The 20,103-nt window shown below is 43.7% G+C and overlaps 1 protein-coding gene across 1 annotated transcript in view; it reads left to right on the forward strand.

Annotated features, from left to right (window-relative positions):
• LOC308572868 (uncharacterized protein) overlaps positions 1–20,083 on the forward strand; it is a 36,507-nt gene extending 16,424 nt beyond the window's left edge. Inside the window, exons 14-27 of the mRNA XM_081169297.1 lie at positions 17–100; positions 7,249–7,467; positions 8,460–8,670; positions 9,430–9,637; positions 11,025–11,168; positions 11,866–12,022; positions 13,120–13,199; positions 13,662–13,785; positions 14,512–14,592; positions 14,738–14,839; positions 15,649–15,776; positions 16,767–16,866; positions 18,418–18,537; positions 18,897–20,083. Of these exons, the coding sequence (XP_081025423.1) occupies positions 17–100; positions 7,249–7,467; positions 8,460–8,670; positions 9,430–9,637; positions 11,025–11,168; positions 11,866–12,022; positions 13,120–13,199; positions 13,662–13,785; positions 14,512–14,592; positions 14,738–14,839; positions 15,649–15,776; positions 16,767–16,866; positions 18,418–18,537; positions 18,897–18,983 (1,845 nt within the window). The 3' untranslated portion in view covers positions 18,984–20,083. The remainder of the gene's footprint in view (positions 1–16; positions 101–7,248; positions 7,468–8,459; positions 8,671–9,429; positions 9,638–11,024; positions 11,169–11,865; positions 12,023–13,119; positions 13,200–13,661; positions 13,786–14,511; positions 14,593–14,737; positions 14,840–15,648; positions 15,777–16,766; positions 16,867–18,417; positions 18,538–18,896) is intronic.
• The last annotated feature ends 20 nt before the right edge of the window (positions 20,084–20,103 follow it).

Genomic DNA, 20,103 nt, shown 5'->3' on the forward strand with positions numbered 1-20,103 from the left:
TGATCTTTCAAAACAGATAGAGTTTGTTCAAGACATGCCCAAGACAATTTCTGGAAAAATCCAAAGGAAACAGCTGAGGAAGAAGGAGTGGGAGAAAACCTAACAGGACTCTGAAACCAGCATGAAAGGACTGGTTTTTATTTGTCTTAATAGTCTCAGAGATGATAGATAGATAGATAGATAGATAGATAGATAGATAGATAGATAGATAGATGATAGGAGATGTAAACTGTTTGCCATCAGGGAAAATTAGATATCACCAATCACCTATCAGCATATGGTAACATTAAAGGGTTTCTGACTACGCACGAAGCCTGACGTCAGCGATTCCAAATCACTTCAAGGTTGGATTACTGTAATGCACTCTGTGTGGGGCTTCCCTGGCACCTGACCCAGAAACTGCAGCTAGCCCAGAATTCTGCAGCATGGCTGCTGACAGGAGTAAAACTCCATCTGCATATGACACCTCTGCTCAGAAATCTGCTCCAGCTGCCCATTGGTTATTGAGACAAAGTCAAAGGTGTATATTAGGCCCATAACAGGTTGGAACCAGTTCGTTTGTGAAATCACCTTACCCCATACATGACCACGCAAATTCCCCCTACACCTAATCTTTCCTATCTCCTCCTTTAAGTAGACATTCCATTTGTTTGCACCTCCTGCATTCACAACATGTGCCAGTGGCAAACTTGGGGCTTTAAAATTTCAGCTGCGCTCTATGCAATGCCAAAATTTGGCACTCCCCATGCCTTCCATTGTGCATCAATGTTTCAGCACCCTCTCGACTCAGCACCCAATGCGGGCGAACCAGTCATGCTCCCCTAAATCTGCCTCTTCGTGTGCCCAACTTCTGCACTGTGATTCCTTACTGAATATACTTTAATAATGGGCAGTGGAACCCAATCATCTATTTCTTAATCTGTTCAAGGTTACAACTGCAAATACGAAATAAAAAAGAGCTCTGTTCATTGCCAAGCTGTGCTTAATGTTGTTTTTAACCATACATCACCTGAAGCAAAAGGACGTGTGCAACCTTAGTGTGCTCATTTGGTTGTTTATATCATAAGCATTCAGTGAAACACAGGGCAAAGGAGGTGTCCCCTCTCTAAATAACTTTGCTACCCATGCCTTCAAGAAGACCTTGGTTCTCTTTCATTGCCACAAAGCCAAGCTCACGAACACATCTGCTCAGATGCAGCCTGGGAGAACAGCAAACCGGTCTGATGGCCAAGCTGCCAATTATCTTTCAGCAAAGACCTCAATGGAGTGATTACTGGGCAAACAAACAGCAGTTCCCAGAAGGAACGGTGCCAAGTGCCGCCCCGCAGGTGGATCTATAATACCCCAGCACTTTGGGGGATAATGCTGTGTTTCTACAATGACTAAGCTTTTAATTGATGCTGGCGAGGGAGACGAGGTCAGCTTTCTTCCATCTCATAAGGGCAACTCACATTAATAGCTGGTTTGAAGGACACTCCTGTTGTGTGCAGAGGGCATCTCCATGCCCTTTCATGCTTCATGCTTGCTAAACAAAATGAGAGCAGTGAGCAGAAGACTAGATAAGAGCTAACTCCCAAGGAAAGCATTTGTCACTGGTAATGAGTTCTCCAGGGGACAAGGCGCTGCTTGTTTGGCACAGATACCACCTTAGCAACACAAACAACAGAAACATATCGCCCTGCTTATGGACTTCCCCATAGAGACCTGGTTATCCACCATAGGAAGCAAGATCCTGGACTAGATAGAGCCTGGATGGGGGGACCATTGGTCCTCCAGATGCTGTTGAACTATCATCTTCATCATCCTCTGATGGGAGTTGTAGCTCAGCAACATCTGGAGGGCCAAACGTTTCCCACTCCCAAGTTAGACTTTTAGCCTGATCCAGTAGGTGTCCTAGGTATGTATTTAGTAAGGACAGTCCCTATTATGTAGTAAATGGCTCACTGCCCATATTCATCTCATGGTGGTGATCAGCTCAGGCTTCAAGAAGAGCATTAAGGACCTAAGAAGAGCCTGCAGGATCAGGCCAATGGCCCATCTAGTCCAGCATCCTGTTCTAGCAGTGGAGAACCAGATGCCTGTGGGAAACAAGCAAGCAGGATTTGAACACAAGAGCACTCACCCCTTCTTGTGCAATAATAATAATAATAATAATAATAATAATAATAATAATAATAATATTTTTTATTTATAGCCCGCCCTCCCCAGCCGAAGCCGGGCTCAGGGCAGCTAACAACAATAAAATAATACAACATTCTAAAACCATTTCATTATAAAATTAATTCAAATCAAATTGATGGCAAGCTGCACCTCCAGTTTCCAGTTCCTGGCTTTGGGCAATATTCTGTCCCAGCCAACAGTCCAAGATCAAGTGAGGCAGGTGTAATGGGGGGTGGGCTTGTGGCAAGTCCTGAGATACCAAATCACATACCGATAGCACCAGTTCCAAATCCAGAAATGTAAAGATTATTGTGCTAATTTTACTGGTTATAATGCTAGCACTTCTTCCCCAGTTTCTAATATTCCTTTTACACTGCAGCACCGTGTTGTGTTATGGAACTGAGGCTTTTTTAAAATAAATAAATAATCAACATTCCACCACATTGTGCTAAAGTTTAAAAGGGCAGGGAAAGACCTTACCGGTATTTTGTCAATGCAAAACTCAAGCAATTTCCCCAGTTAATGGGGTTGCAAATGGATTCCCCCCCCCCTCAAAACATTCAACACCAGAAACAAGTGCTAAATCTCCACTAGATTTCCAGAAGTGGCTTTCACATTATGGGGACGACCACCCAAAGTGCAAAAATGAACAAGCAAACAGCACAAAGATGGACTCAGGTGTCATCTGAATGCAGTCAGACTCAGCTCAGGTTCCAGAAAGGCAAAATCAAACACAGCAGAGGGCAGGTCTGGACAAACAAGGTGAACATAACACCTAGTCTACATGATGGGCTTGAATACTACTCCTACATACCCTCCAAGTGTCCCCATTTTCCAAGAACAGTACCAGAATTACAGAAGCCATCCCAGTTTCTGATTTGATCCCAGAATGTCCCAGTTTTCCTTTTTCTTTCCCTCCATGTCCCGGAGAACAATTAAAAATGGTGTACGTCTGTAGTTGCAAAAATGGGAGTCCTGTTTATATAGAGAATAAATCCCTGAACCAAATGAAGGAAATGTTGACGCTGGCATATAATCTTGAAGGAAAGACTCACTAATCCGCTTTCAATTCTTTAATTCCAATGCTTCTGCAGCCAGCAGTTTCTTTGGAAATGCAGGGCGTATCTATTTCTTTACAGCTGTACCTTGGTTCTCGAACGGAATCAGTTCTGAAAGTCCATTCAACTTCTGAAAACATTCGAAAACCAAGACGCGGCTTCCGATTGGCCGCAGGAGCTTCCTGCACTCAAGCGGAAGCCGTGTCAGACGTTCAGCTTCCGAAAAACGTTCGCAGACTGGAACACTCATTTCTGGGTTTGCGGCATTCGGGAGCCAAAACATTCGAGTCGCGAGGCGTTCAACAACCAAGGTATGACTGCATTGTAAATGGGACCTTACACTGTCTACTCAGAAGTAAGTTCTGCTGTGTTCAAGGGATGCGTTATTATTTCTGAGGCTTTTAAATGGTACACCTGGTAACTCCGTTTGTTCCTCAAAACAGAAGCATTTTTTTTCTTTATACCCGTATGCTGTCCTCTCCTGAGATTTCCCATCATTCTTCCTCAGTTTTGCCAGGGGAGTCAAAATTCATTGAAAACATGGTACTTGGAGGCAGAATTATGCAGATTGATTTAATGTGCCTAATGTATTTATAACAAAGAATGGTGGTTGCCCTAACCGATGGCTTTAATTGAATCACAACTCCATCCCTTAATAGATGTTTTAATATTTTAAATAGCTATGCCCAAGGGCCTTTGTGCAGCTCAACAAACTTATGCTAAGCCATCATTAACTTTAGGCATTTTGCCCAAATTGCTATGATGAGTGGAAACAGTACAGCGCTAAGGCACAACTGGAGCAAGAAAATGAAGAACCACAGAGGAAAAAACAAGACGAGATTGGGGACAATGGTGGCTCAGTATCAAAATATGCTTGTTCTGTTCTTCATTCTAAGTGAGCAGGTATTGTACCAGGGCTGGTGTCAGCAAATGGTATCCTTGGGCAGTTGCCAGGGTCCCAACAACCTGGTTCACAGCTCTGAGAAATGCTAGGCAGCTGGGTCTAGCTGCCATTTTAACTTCCCACACTGTCCAGAACCAAACATCATTCTGGGGCCTTGTAGGAGATTAAAATGGTGCCCCCTGCCCATCTTGAACTGCTTGAAGTAGTGCAGCTCCCTGACACGACTGCCAGTTGAGTGTGTCAGGGTCTACAAGCAGAGGGGGAGGCCACCAGAGAGTGTCAGATTAAAATCTGGAAGACCAGGCTTCAAATCCCCATGAACCTCAACTGGGTGACCTTGGACCAGTCACTGCCCCTTAGTCCTAACCTACCTTGCAGAGTTGTTACACAGATAATATGGAGAGGGTTAGAAAGAGCCATGTACACTACCTTGAGCTCTTTGAAGATGTGTGCTTTAATGAATGAATGAACCAACGAACCAATGAACCAATGAATGAATATTGGCATTGGCACTCTGAATGGGAGTGTTTTCCTCCAATCCAAATATTTTTATTTATTTATTTGGAGGGGGGGAATTATAAACTACCCTTTATTCAAAACAGGATTCCAGGGCGGCATGCAAACAAATTTTAAAATGACAGAAACATTGCAACACAAACTGATACGAATAAAATTAAGAAGACTAAAACTGTTCAACAATCAAAAATGACTGCTAGTAGTATCAACCCCAGGCAATCTAGATAAGGTCTGGAGTGGGGAATACGGGGTTAAGGGCCCCACATCACCCTCCACCAGCTGCTACGTCCGCCATGGATGCCAGTTACTTACTTAAAAAAACAACAACAACAATAACTAGGAATTGTTAATTGTATGAATGCCATCCTGTATAGTTCTACCTGCACCACAAAACTTCCTGAACTCCTATATTAGCTGTCTCCGCCCCCCCAAATCTCTGCTGGCACCATAGGGTGAAATTATAGCTTCACCTGCAGCGGATTAGTTATTGATCTGCAGTGAGAGGCCAAGGAAAGGCAGGGCTAGTATACGTTTTCTTTTCTGCACTTCGTGGCTTAAAAAAAAAAAAAGGATCATTGCTGAAACAAACAACTTCATTCTCACAGGGGAATAATCCTTTCCTGCGAAAGGCCCTTACAGTACGAACAAGACTCATACGCTTTGGAGAAGCCGGATTGAGGAGCAGGAGTTGGCCAGAGGCTCTTTCCATCTCTGGTGGTGCAGGATGACATCTTGTCTAAGCCAACTGCCTCCAGGTAACAATGGCTTGCTTGCTTGTGAGTTATCGGTTCTTCCATGCACACCCTGAATTTTTTTGTGATTTCTTATCTATCCTTGCAACAGTCCTGTGAGGTAGGAAGGTTGCCTAGCACGAACTTTCTCATCGCTAGTCCTACTGCCAAACTAGATGTGATGTCACACTTTTTTAAAGAAGGTAATAACTGGATCAAGAGAAGTCATAGGAGCTTAATGTTTTAGACTGCTTTTAGTATTGTGTTGTAAGGTTGTCTTTTGCTGTTGTAAACTGCCCTTCAGGGTGAAGGGCAGGTAATTAATAATAGTAATCATAAATAATCATAATGTAACTCTTTGCCCCATCCGTAATACTGATTACAAATGTTGGAGGTATTGGGTTCAGTTCACATACAAAAGGTGAATCTAACTAATTCACCATTCTCAAAACAATATGTGAATTGAAACACAGCTATCCGTTGAAATTTGCACTTCTCCAAATTTTGCAATGCATTTCTCAAACCAAATAATGAGGACAAAAATGAATATGCTAGCAGAAGGCGCACAGAGCTTGCATATATTAGTGAAAATAGCATACAAAACTACATTGTGTTACCCGGGGCTTAAAAAACAAACAAACCATGAATTGCTGCAGAAATACTGAGAAATGAATTTAAGATTGGGAAAATGAGAACCTGAGAGGGGCAAAATTGACAGATCCTTCCATCTGCTAGTCAGGGATGTTGTGCTTGCATGCCCAGTGTGTCTATTTTGTATTCTTTTTAAATGTGTATACTGTTTTTTGTGCATTTAACTGTTTTTTTCCATTTTTATTGTTCATTCCAATTGGGTAGAAGGCAATTAATAAATTGTTAATCATCCTCATCATCCTGCATTGCATATCCTATACAATACAAATGCAAATAAACATCCAAGACAGATACGTAATAAATAAATAAAAATACATTTGGCTGGAAAAAGCTGGCTAGAACAAAAATGTCCTTAGTTATTTCCAGAAATTATAAGTAGTAGCTAGAGGAACTGGACTAGATGACATCTAAGTCAACAGTTCTATGGTTCTATTGGAGGGGTGAAGGTCAGGATGACCAATGGAGAGCCAGGCTAAGAATCTCTGAAGCCATATTATAGAGCCATCTAAAAGCTAAAAGCACAAAGCCATTTTAGAAAGCAAAAGACTATTTCTCTTTCTCATGTTTGTCACTTTGCCACCTTTTGCAGAGGCAGCAAGCATGCAAGCTTGTGGGTGCAGCTAGCTTGCCCCTGCAGGAAGTTTGCCAGTTGAGGTTAAGCCATTTCTGAGAAACGACCCCTGACAAAGGCAAGTAGCAGGATGTTTGCTGACCGCCAGGCTCCAGATATAACGCTTAGGTGTGAAGTTGCTAAACCACAAGGACATTTCTTGGAAGCGGGGGGTTCAGGGGCACTTCCTGGAACTAGTAAAGAGGTTAAGTAGATTATAAGCCAGTAGCGCCACCTAGTGGAATAGGCAACTTGGAACCGAAAGGCCACCACCAAATTTATTCATTGGTTGAGCTTTAATGAATATGTATCAATGACCATAGGAAATTGTCAATCATTGGCTAAAGGGATGCCAAGGGGCTGAACTATGCTTTGCAGAAAGGTATATAAGTTAACTGCCCCTAAGGAGGGGTGGGCATTTTCTCTCATTTTGGCAGCTGAATGCACCCCTTTGCTTTGCTTGTCTGACAAATAAACCAAAGTCAATAAAACTTTTGTAATTAAAATATTGCTGCCTGGATTTTTCCATTCTGGTCTGTATTCTGAAGTCTCTAACACTATAACAAATAATGATTCGTTTTCTCTTTTCTTGAATGACCAAATCACCCATGATCCCAGGTCCACTCACATTGCAACATGGAAATCTTACTCAAGCTCAAAACTCTCAGGCCTGTCTGGAGCTGGCCATCACTTTGCAGGGCATTCCAGAATGACAACAAGAGGTTCGCTTCACTTGACCTTTCACACTACGAAGCTATTAACCGGGGTGACAAGGAGGTCCCAGAGTACTTTAATTTTGCAAGTGATGTGCTGGATCAATGGTCCAAAGCTGAAAAGGTAACCTTCCTCCCCACTCAGGGTAGTCATTTCCTGCTTTACTGGGGTGATATGCCAAGACAGTGCTTGAATTTGGGAGGAAGGGGGGTCCAATAAAGAGAGACGCCTCATTCCTGGCCTCTGTCAGTTTTTAGCCAAATTGCATCCCCTGTAACCTTCAGAAAAGAGTAGCTAAGGTAAGTGTCTCAAAAGATAAGGCGACCGGGAGCCCTCAACCCACTTAGCCACTTAGCTAGGCAAAAACAGTCATCTTTCACCAGGTCTTTGGCTTTTACTTACCCATGTTCTCTTTGAGTGAATGTGATGTTTTAATCTAGCTCATGGGTAGGCAGACTAAGGCCTGGGGGGCAGATGTGGCCCAATCGCCTTCTCAATCCGGCCCGCAGACGGTCCGGGAATCAGCGTGTTTTTACATGAGTAGAATGTGTCCTTTTATTTAAAATGCATCTCTGGGTTATTTGTGGAGCATAGGAATTCATTCATTTATTTCCCCCCCAAAATATAGTCCGGCCCCCCACAAGGTCTGAGGGACAGTGGACCGGCCCCCTACTGAAAAAGTCTGCTGACCCCTGTTCTAGCTTGTAAAAAACAGCTTTTTGATTTTTCTTTATTTTTCTCCAGTTTTAACATATCTGTTTGCTTGCTTGTTTTTACTGTAAATCACTTAGTTACTTTGGTTTAAAAAAGAGTGACCAATAACAACTTATTGTTATTGTTTTTATTGTTGTTGTTATTATTACCGCTGCTGCTGCTACTATTACTCTGTTCTGAAGGTTGCTTACACAAAGCTTACATGGTGGTTAAATTGTGCCCAGACTTTACTAAGCATTTGTTCCAATTTGTTTGCACAGCCTGCATTTACGTATTGATAAAAGGGCTGGAGACTTAATTTAATTTTTTGCAAAGGGGGGCTGCTGTTGTATGATACAACCTTATCCATAAAGTCTCTACCATAAACTGGAGAACACCGTGAAACTGATGCTGTTTTGCAGGATGGAAGCAGGGCATCCAATCCGGCCCTCTGGTGGATAGACGGCAAAGGGAAGGAAGTGAGATGGAGCTTTGAGGAGCTGGGAGTCCTGTCACGGAAAGCGGCCAATGTGCTCTCTGGCCCCTGCGGTCTGCAAAGAGGAGACCGAGTAATTCTCATTCTGCCTCGAGTCCCAGAATGGTGGCTACTGAATGTGGCATGCATTCGGTCAGGTAAGCACCTCTTGGGTGCTCTGGAAACTTGAGAAACTGCTGTGGGTGCCAGTCACAAAATGGCTGCTGTGGGGTTGTATGTAGTATGGTATAAATTGGCTGCTGCATCTAAAAAGGAGACAAAGACACAAAATGGACCATGGACCAGAGGTTCTCCACCACTGCTAAGCAGGTCTGGGCCTGCGCTCCGTCTTAGAAGAAAAGTGGGTGTGTAGTCCCGTCCCGTCCCCCCACTTTTCTTCTATATGCCCAGGGATGGAAAGAAGAAAAAGTCCCATCGAAAGAAGAATGGATAATGAAGATGATGGGCTATGTGGAGATGGCAAGGCTGACCAAGAAGATGACAAATTTAATAGATAATGTCATAACTTTATAGAATATAATATTAAAGAACATTGAAAAAGTTTAAAAACCTTAGCAGGATTTACATAACACTTGTTTTTTAAAATAACAATGGATAAAAATGAAGTATAACTATTTGGATAAATGTAATTATATGCAGTTTAAAAAGGTGAATTTTGAAGCCAAGGGAGGGGTAGAGGGAAGTCTCGGGGTTCAGGGAACCCCATAAAGGTACTGATATGACCATGGTTTTATGAAAGTGTGTTTGTTTGTGTGTGTGTGTGTAAAATGTTTTCCTTGTTGAAACTTTGAAAATATTTTTTTTTCCTAAAAAAGGTAGAAAAGCGGGATAATAAAGTAAAAACACAAGTGAATCCATAAAGCCTAAACACCATTTTGAGTGTGTTGGTCTTCTAGGGATTGTGTTCATGCCAGGGACACCTCAGCTGACGGCCAAAGATATCCAGTACAGACTCCAGGTTTCGAAGGCCAAATGCATCATTACCCATGACACCTTGACCCCTGCAGTAGACTCCATTTCGTCTTCTTGCCCCTTTCTGACAACAAAGTTGCTGCTCTCCGAAGGCAGAAGGGGGGGCTGGCTGAACTTCAAGGAGCTGCTTGAGTGAGTAACAGTGGCTTTATTTATACAGCAGGATAAATGTCCTGGTAGGGTCAAGAACTGCTTGGCTCAGCCCACATCTCAACATGCACGTTCCTCAGGTTACTGAATGTGGCCCCTTTGTGATATCACTTTAAACAGTCATGGCTTCCCTCAAAGAATCCTGGGAAATGTTGTTAAGGCTGCTGAGTTGTTAAGAGACCTCTCTTCGCCTCAGAATGCTACTATTCCCATACTGGTTTAGCAGTCAATTCCTCTTTCCAGGGGATGCTGGGAACTGTAGTTCTCTGAGGGGAATTGGGGTCTTCTAACAATTCTCAGCACCCTTAACACCTTACAGATGTTTGGGGGAAGGAACAGCTGTTTATAATATTATAGAATCAGAGAATTATAGTGTTGGAATGGACCATGAGGGTCATCTAGTCCAACCCCCTGCAATTCAGGAATCTTTTGCCCAATGAGAGGCTCAGAACCACGACCCTGAGATCAGAGGCAGATTTAGGAGAGTGCACCCAGTTTGGCTGCCTTGGGCACTGAGCCGAGAGGGCACTGCAAAAATGACTTAGAACAGAAGGCGAGAGGTGGGGACGGGCACTGAATTTTGGCATCACACAGGGCGCTGTTGAAATTTGAAATGTCGAAGTTTGCCACTGCTGAGATTAAGAGCCTCATGCTCTACTGACTGAGCATAATAGTACTTGAAGTGTATGACTGGTGACCACAACTGGGGTTGGAAAACCACCTGCCCTATGTTTCCCACAACTCCTCAGAGCTCCTGATGTAGCATCGCTCTTGGGCATCATAGGAAGTTAAAATGGCAGGCAGTTCCCCTGATCTGACCACTACTTCCAAGAATATTGGTGATGGTGGGTGGTAAAGTCCAGGTGACCATCAAACCAGCAACCAGCTCTAGCAAAGGCCCATCTCATCCAACATCTTGTTCACACAGTGGCCAACCAGATGCCTCATGGGAAGTCCACAAACAAAACCTGATTCCAGCTGCCCTCTCTTCACTTGCAATTCCCAAGCAGTGGTATTCAGAAGCATACAGTTGCTCATGAGTGTCTGAGAATGAGCATTGGCACAGGAGGTTCATGTGACAATTGCATGACCGACACAAAGCCAAATTAATAGGCTCCCACAGTTGGCACTTATGAGGTTGGCCCCTGCTATGCACCAGGCATAGGCAAACTCGGCCCTCCAGATGTTTTAGGATTACAACTCCCATCATCCCTAGCTAACAGGACCAGTGGTCAGGGATGATGGGAATTGTAGTCTCAAAACATCTGGAAGGCTGAGTTTGCCTATGCCTGGTTTGCACCCTCTGTTGTACATTTAAATACAGAAGACTTGAACGTTCACTTCCTTAACCTATCACCCTTTCTTGAAGAGTGGCCCCTTCTGATCACAGCTGCGTGAAAACCAAGAGCGATGAACCAATGACGATCTACTTCACAAGTGGAACTACGGGGTCTCCAAAAATGGCAGAGCATTCCCAAAGCAGTTTAGCTCTTGGACTGGCATTATCTGGAAGGTATAGTTCTATAATTTGTTTGTGTTTTTATAAATCTCTAGGAAGCATTAAAACATTAAACTCTCTCTCTCTCTCTCGGGAGCAGGAATAGACAAATCATTTTTCAGTTTTCTCGCTTTCTCATTTTTCCAGTCTTAAATTCGGTTCTCCATATTTCTGCAGCAATCTGATTTTTTTTAAAAAAAAAAACAACACCTTGTGACAATTTCAGTGACAATTTCTCCTAATAAACACAATTTTGTATGCTATTTTGACAAACATACACATTTTGACAAATACATTTTGAATACTGTTTTCGTGAATATGTGCATATATATATATATGTGCACACTTTACCCAAATGTAATGCAATTTTTTTTGTACACACTGCTGGGTTGGAGAGCTGCCTTGCAAAGTTCGGAAAAGTGAGGCTTTTACAGGATAGTGGTGTTTTGGTTCGCCTTTTGTTTCCCAAAGTGTGCATTTGGTAAATTCAACTTTTAAATGCAAAGTGAATCAATTTTCTTCCCCATCCCCAAGTTCACAGGAGAAATTGAACCTGGTGGGCAAAGGAAGTGAGGTTTGCAGACTGCCACCCATCAACTGATCATTTCCGTATCCCATATCCTCTCTGAAAGTCTCTGGGCAGAGTGAAAGACACAGTTTTTATTGTACATATTAGTGCAGACTCCCATCTCTCAACCTCTGTCTCTCACAGGTCTTGGCTGGACATAAGGCCTTCAGACATCATCTGGAACATGTCTGATACAGGCTGGGTGAAGGCAGGCCTGGGAAGTGTTTTTGCCCCATGGCTTCGAGGCGTCACCGTCTTTGTACACAGCATGCCCCAGTTTGAGCCGAGAGAATTCCTAAATGTAAGAATATAAGTCCTATCTTGGGGGATGTAAGTTATATCTCACACTCTCTGCCAACTGGGTAAAAAAAACCACCCCAGTTTATGGAGCCTTGACCAAGTGAAGTGATCTGCAGGTCGCAGCCAAAGGGCCAGTGTGGCCCTTCAAACCTCTCTGTCTGGCCTTTCGAACTCTCCCCTGGCCTACCACTTCCTGACCCTGCTTCACAGTGTTTTTCCTGGTTGGGAATGGATCCTTGAACTTTGATAGTGCATCTTGTTTGGCTGGATGGAGGACAGACAGTGGAATATGCCGGCATGTAGATACCAGCCTGCAGTGCAGTGGTTAAGGGAAAAAATACATTTGTTGCTTTGATCATTTTTGCCCCCAGCCTCCCCCAACACTGGCCTATGGCCCTCAGGAGGTTTACTAGAAGCAAATGTGGCCCTCAGGCTGAAAAGGAGTCACTATCCCTGTCTTAGGTTCTGAAGCTCTGAGCTATCACCAAGCCTTGTTCCAGCGCAACTGAGAAATTGCCCAACTACCTACTATGTTACCATTTGAGATGCACTTGTTTATTTAAAAATTCATAAACTGCACTTTTTATAAAAATAAATAAATATCAATGCCACTGGCAGCATATACACCACATGATATCTATTAATATCTATAAAACAGTATGCTATAGAGGAGTGTTTCCCAAACTTAGATCTCCAGCAGTTTTTGGACTACAACTCCCATCATCCCTAGGTAGCAGGACCAGTGGTAAGGAATGATGGGAACTGTAGTCCAGATACAGCTGGATACCCAAGTTGGGGAAACCCTGGTGTAGTGGATAGAGTTTCAGACTATGGCCTAGGAGACGTAGGTTCAAATCCCCATGCATTCATGAACCTCACTAGTTCATGGTCCAGTCACTAACTCCTACCCTAACCCATGTTGCAGGGTTGTTGCGAGGATAAAATGGGTTCGTAGAGCAGAGAGATAATGAACCCTTCCTAGGGCTCTTTGGATGAAGGGAAGGTTCAAAATGTGCTCTTGTTACTCACAAAGCGAAATATACTTTTCATTGTGAATTTGTGCTTTTCTTCCCACTCTTCCCTTCCTACTTTCTCTAGACTCTCTCCCAGTATCCAATAACGACAGTGTGCAGCGCCCCGACAGCCTATCGCATGTTGGTGCAGCATGATCTCACCAGGTACCCTGCGTTATTGTTTTGCATCGGGAATGTAGGCGTTCTTTTGTGATTGGCATCCAGCCTTGGAATGGAAAACACCCCACCTGTATCTGCCCACCGCAATGATCCTCCCAGCCTGCACATCAAAGTGCTGCAATCCTGCATCTAGTGCACTATGCACCAATGTGCTGGTGGGGAAAAACACGGCATCACCAGTGGCGTAGCAAGGATTGCCAGTGCCCGGGGCTGCTTGGAGGGGGCAGGTGGGAGAGAAACAGACGGAGTATGCATGTGCATTCAACTGCCTAATGGCGTCCATGTCATCCAGTGATCGCAGTCACACAGATAAGAAAAGAAAAGCTTTTCCATTGTCTAGAGGGGACACTTCCTGGTTTATGTGGAGAATCCATTTTCAATGGAGCCCAGTGACTTAAAAAAAAATTAAGGAAAGCACTCCAGCCCCTTCCTCTTATTTCTCTTAAGCTACAGGTTCAAGAGCCTGAGGCACTGTTTGACAGGAGGGGAGCCGCTCAACCCGGAGGTGATGGTGCAATGGAAAAGGCAGACGGGTCTGGATATCTACGAAGGCTATGGACAGACTGAAGTGGTAGGCCCAATTTAGTGGGTCAGCATAGCAAGCGAAAGAAACCAGGGAACAATGTAACACCCTTTGTTGTTGGAGCAAAACTAGAAATGCTTAATGCAATGGAACCCTAACCGAATGAATGTGCTTAGCCGAGGTCATAATAACCATCATCCTTCATAAAGTGTTCAATTAATTTGTTGCATCCTCCTAGGAGCTCAAGGTAGTGGACAGGACCATATTTCCCAAAGTCCCCTGGGAAGAGGGGTCTCCTAACTACTCTCATCATCCTTAATGAACAATTGCTGCCAGGATTCTACGAAGGAAGCCATGACTGTTTAAAGTGGTATAATACTGCTTTAAATGCACAGGGCAGACAGGGCCTAGTTTTATAGAGGTCCATTTATTTCAGTGGGCGTTCTATAGAGTACGCCCAATGAAATAAATGGACCTCAATTAGCCATGCCCAATAATTTCAACTGGTTTACCCTGAGAAAAACTTTGTTAGAGACAGATCATGTAAAAGTAATCATTAAAACAATAATTTCAGAGTTGTCAAGACAGTATCAAATTGACAGCCATCAAATTCCTGAGCAAACAGGAATGTTAATAATGAGGGCATTCCACAAATGGAGAGCCACCGCTGAGAAGGTTCTGTACAAACTGAGCTATCTGCTCGAAATTTTAAAGTGGAATAAAAATGCAACTTACAAAGATGATCAAGGGTTTGAAAACTTTTGTTTGCTGCAGGGTATTATATCGCAAAATGAGAAAGGGAAGAAAATTAAACCTGGGTCCATGGGTACACCAGCTCCACCTTATGATGTTCAGGTAAGAGGGCAGCTAATTTGTCAGGTGGGTCTAGTGAAAATATGGAAACAAGAAGAGTTTCAAGAAAGCAGTAATGATATCTGTGTGTTTAGAGGTGTTTCCTCCCCCCCTTCTAAACCATAACTGTACTTGCCGTTTTTTCTAGATTATAGATGAAAACAGCAATATTTTGCCTCGTGGGGAAGAAGGAGACATTGCCATTAGAATAAAATCCAAGAGACCATTTTGTTTCTTTTCCTGCTATGTGGTAAGCAGTTCATTTCTATGCAAGACAGTTCCCTCTGTATAGTTTCCGGAAATCAAATCAAAGCAGCCGTTTTGTTTTTCTTGCTACATGTTAAGTGATTTATATACAACACAACGTTTCCCCTTTTAATTTTCGGTATGTCAAATCTAAGTGGCCATTTTGTATTTTCTTTTGCTTCACGGTAAATTTAGATGCGAGTTCTTTCCCCTCTCTAGTTCTGTACACCAAATCAAATCGGCCATTTGGTTCTCTCTCTCTTGTTATATGGTAAGGAGTAGCAATTCTCTCTTTGTCAATGTAATTGCAATGCGATGGCAACATTTTTACCACCGTAATCAGGGGTGGGGAAACTCTTGCCCGTAAGTTTAAATAGGCCTGCCAAGCCTACCCATTTAGTCCACAAGGCCACTTTGCGGCTGGGCCAAAGGGACTTGTGCAGTGCTGTGCAAGTCCTTATAATCAGCTGATCGGCAGAGCTTGAATAGCACAGTACAGAGAGCAAAATGAGTCACCTAATGTCATTGTGGTGTCAATGTCCTTATATTAGGATATTGGATTAGATGTGGCAGTGTCTGGATCGTGCAGGCTCTCCTTACGTTCTTATGATTGCAGCTGTCTGTGGACAAACGCTGGCTCCCTCGGCCTAAAAGCGAGATGAGTGCCGCAACCCCATAGTCGCCCTTGACTAGACTTAACCGTCCAGGGGTCCTTTACCTTTTTTTGCTGCAAGAGTAGGAATTATTTCCTAGGTAAGAGCAGCAGCCAGAGACTCCTGATTCACATAGACATATCATTGTGTTTATTGTAAGGATAATCCAGAGAAAACTGCTACAGTCTTCCGTGGGAATTTCTACATTACTGGAGACAGAGGGCTAATGGACGAAGATGGATATTTGTGGTTTGTTGGGCGATCCGATGATGTTATCATCTCTTCTGGGTTTGTACATTGCAGAATGTGTTACTACAGAGAGGAGCAAGTATTTGTTAATATTTCTAGGCCACTTTCCCACTGGTTAGCCTTCAAAACAGCTAACAGATTTTTAAAGCAAAATGACAATAGATACAAATGCACAAAATACACAGGAAAATGAGAAAGCAAGTACAGTGGTATCTCAGGTTAAGAACTTAATTCTTTCTGGAGGTCCATTCTTAACCTGAAACTGTTCTTATCCTAAGGTACCACTTTAGCTAATGGGGCCTCCTGCTACTGCCGCACAATTTCTGTTCTCATCCTGAAGCAAAGTTCTTAACCCGAGGTACTATTTCTGGGTTAGCGGAGTCTCTAACCTGAAGCGTATGTAACCCAAGGTACCACTGTACAAGGGGAAATGGCTAATCACAGTGGTACCTCTGGTTGCAAACAGCATGAAAAGAGCGCAACCCGCAGCTGTGCACCTGCACACACCCAGATTGTGATTCACTGCTTCTGCGCAATGTGCATGATGTCCTTTTGCGCTTCTGCGCATTCGTGAGCGGCAGTAACCCTTTCTAGTACTTCCGGGTCACCGCAAGACGTAACCTGAAAGAATATAACATGAAGCGGACGTAACATGAGGTATGACTGTATAAAGAAACAGAACACTAACCAGGAAGCAGATAGATGACTCAAGGCCCAAGGCCTGATGAAATAAAAGTTTTACTAGTACACCATGCCCTCCAACATGTCCAGGCCCAAAACTGGGATGCACATCTTCTGGGTGAGTTACTTGATCTGCACAAGATCGTGGCCCCAAATAAAGCGCTTTTGGGAGGCGAGATTGCGGCGTGTGATCACACAAGATTGCTGCGCCCAAAATGGCTGCCATGCTTATACATGAAAAAATGGTGGCTGTTCCCTGTCACCAGTATGGCATCCACATTCTGGATTAGCCGTAGTTTCCAAGTCACCTTCAGAATCAACTGGCCTTTTCGTTGTTGTTGCTTACAGGTATCGTATTGGGCCTTTTGAGGTGGAAAGTGCTCTGATTGAGCACCCAGCAGTGGTCGAATCAGCTGTGGTGAGCAGTCCAGATCCTGTCAGAGGCGAGGTAATGAAATGCTAAATAAGAAACTCAAATCCTATTTAATGCACGGCCTGGGAATTATGGTTGTCTACAAGGCAGAGGCTGACAGAGGATTTGCAGACTACAAATGTTCCCATCTTTGCATGGTTTCATCTTTACAGGGTTACCAACTTTTTTGGATCAGTGGGAATATTGGGAATTTTGGGAAAGTATAGGAATCGGGGCGTTGGGGAAACAACAGCTGCTTCAGAGGGTAGGGCCTGAACCACTGGATTCAAATTACAAGGAAGGAGATTCCAACTAACATTAGGAAGAACGTTCTGATGGTAAGAGCTGTTCGACAGTGGAATAGACTCTCTTGGAAGGTTGTGGACTCTCCTTCATTTTTTAACAGAGATTGGATAACCGTGTGCCAGAGATTCCTTAGCTGTGATTCCTGCATTGCAGGGGGTTGGTCAAGTTGACCATTGGTGTCTCTTCCAACCCTTCACAGTTCTATGATTCTACACAGGAACAAAGGAAGCCCTGAGAAAGAGGGGAAGATGCTAAGTCAAAGTGCCTGCAGGAGAGTGACCTGGGCTGTGTTCACACTCCTTTTTAATTCGCACTCACTGCATTTACAGTGCTGGGTTCTTTATGTGTTCACATGACATTATCCAAAAGGCTTATGTATCCTGTTTGATGTGTTGTTTCTCAAACCAGCTTCTCCCTAGTTGGAGTTCTTGAGTTGCTCCTAATTTGTCTCTAGATGAGATCTTGATGCCTTTTCGTAGGGTAAAGATGCCCAACCCACCTGTGTGTACACAAATAGAAATGAATTATATTAATGAAGCCCTGTGGGGACACGGGTGGCGCTGTGGGTCAAGTCCCTCAGTGCCTAGGACTTGCCGATCGTATGGTCAGCGGTTCGAATCCCCGTGGCGGGGTGAGCTCCCGTCATTCGGTCCCAGCTCCTGCCCACCTAGCAGTTCGAAAGCACCCCTAAGTGCAAGTAGATAAATAGGTACCGCTTTATAGCGGGAAGGTAAACGGTGTTTCCGTGCATTGCGCTGGTGCTGGCTTGCCAGAGCAGCTTTGTCACGCTGGCCACGTGACCCGGAAGTGTCTTCGGACAGCGCTGGCTCCCGGCCCCTTAAGCGAGATGAGCACGCAACCCCAGAGTCGGTCACGACTGGCCCGTACGGGCAGGGGTACCTTTACCTTTACTTTAATGAAGCCCTGCTGATGTAAACAGCTGATGGCAGGGGGAGCTGTGAAATGCACCAGGATGGGGACAGCTTCACTATGCTCTAAGGCAGCAATGGAAAAACATCTAAACATGGAAAGCATTCGGTTCCCACCAAGACCCTTAGCAATTTTCAAGTTGTTGTTGTTGTTTGCAGGGGGAATGGGCGGAGGAACAACCCATGCTCTGGTATAGAAACAGCAAAATTTGTTCCTGAATTAAATTCCTCTCCATATGGTCCTAAAGTCCTCCTGAACATTAAAAAAAAAAAAACATTGCCCTTTCATTATTTATTGATTTCGATCAACTAAAGGTTGCAACATGTACTGATTGTTTTTTATCCTCCTTAGGTGGTGAAAGCTTTTGTGGTCTTATCTCCTTCCTTTGCATCACACAACCCTGAGAAGTTAACACTTGAGCTGCAAGAACATGTCAAAAAGGTGACTGCTCCATACAAATATCCTAGAAAGGTGAGTTGTGTTAAAAACTGATCCCAAATAATAGCCATGTTTGCTTTTAGTATGGACAGGCTTATCAATAGTGAAGCCTGTGTGGTCAGGAGCAGGATGTCTGTGAATACTAGTTCCTTAGGAGGGAGCTACTGTGTTTGTGCCTTACCAAGGACTTCCTGAAGGCATCTGATTGGCCACCAGGAAAAGGAGGGTGCTGGGCTGAATGGAACTTTAGTCTGATCTATAGCAGGGCTGCTGTTCCCATTTCAGCTTCGCCCCTTCAGTGGCCAAATAACATACTCCGATTTGCCTAACTTTAATGTTTATAGGCATTTGCAATTTAATTCTGGTGCTTCTTTTTTTTCTTCTTCCATCAGATGGAATTTGTCCAAGAGCTGCCAAAAACCATCACAGGCAAAATTCGAAGAAATGTATTGAGGAAAAAGGAGTGGGGACCCATTTAGTTCTGTGCTGAGGTCAAGGCAAGAGTTCTCCGCCATCAGCATTAGGCTGGCATTTAAAATGAGTAGAACCAAGTGTGTGCTAAACTGTGTTAGTTTTAAGAGTATTTAGGTCACAATGTGGGCAGATGTTAAAAGTGATCACCGGATTCCAAACAATTTAATAGTACCTAACACATGCAAGGTTCAGATTAAAAAGGACAAGCAGGGGCTGCAACAAAATGTTGTAGCCAATGGATGCTCAGCTCTTATCAGGAATACCCCAGTTTAGGGTTCCAGGATATGATCAGCTGTAAGAGTGGGGTGAGCGTAAGCAATTCCCCCAGTGTTGCTTTTTTAAAAAGAAAACAGATTTTTCTTTTGTACTTTTTCTGCAACCTTTGAAGTTCCACCATTTGTGACAGTCACACACACCCTTTTGTTTCCCAGTGGTCCCGTTTTGGCTACTTTCCTGTTGGCACTTGTCACCCGTGTTTACTATTTAGAGGAAGTGATTTGTTAGAAGGCTTCTCTGGGCTAATTTGTCATGTAAGAATATGGGTGGTGCATACAAGCCTAGACCTGAGCCTGTCATTTAAAAGATGCCTTATAGCACAGATAGGGAGCCTTTGGTCTTCTGGATGTTGTTTGGACTCTGGCCCCCATCAACCCCAGCCAGAATGGCCAGTGATCAGCTGACAATGGGCATTGTTGTTTAACATCTGGAAGGCAGCAGGTTCCCTACCCTGCCTTTGAACTGATGTAGGAAGCTGCCTTACACTGAGTAAGACCTTCTCACTTAGAATTAGACAGAGACTAGCAGAAGTTTTTTAGGATGTTGGACAGGGGCCTTTCGCAGCCCTTCCCTGATGTCAGGGCTTGAACTTGGGACCTTCAGCATGCAACACATGCTATAAGCTGTACCACTGAACTGCAGGGGTTGGGCTAGATGACCCTTTGGATCTCTCTCAACTCTACAATTCTATGATTCTGTGATCCAAGAGGCAATACTGAGCTAGATGGACTCCTGGCCTTATCCTACTTCATGTATTCCTTCTATATAAGACAGCAACATTACGTTGAAATTGCTTGTTCCTTTTTTTAAAGTCGCAATTTTACAAAGTATACTTAGTCCTCGACCAAA

The sequence above is a fragment of the Podarcis bocagei genome (genome assembly GCF_964188305.1).
Source record: "Podarcis bocagei genome assembly, chromosome: 14".
Lineage (NCBI taxonomy): Eukaryota > Metazoa > Chordata > Lepidosauria > Squamata > Lacertidae > Podarcis > Podarcis bocagei.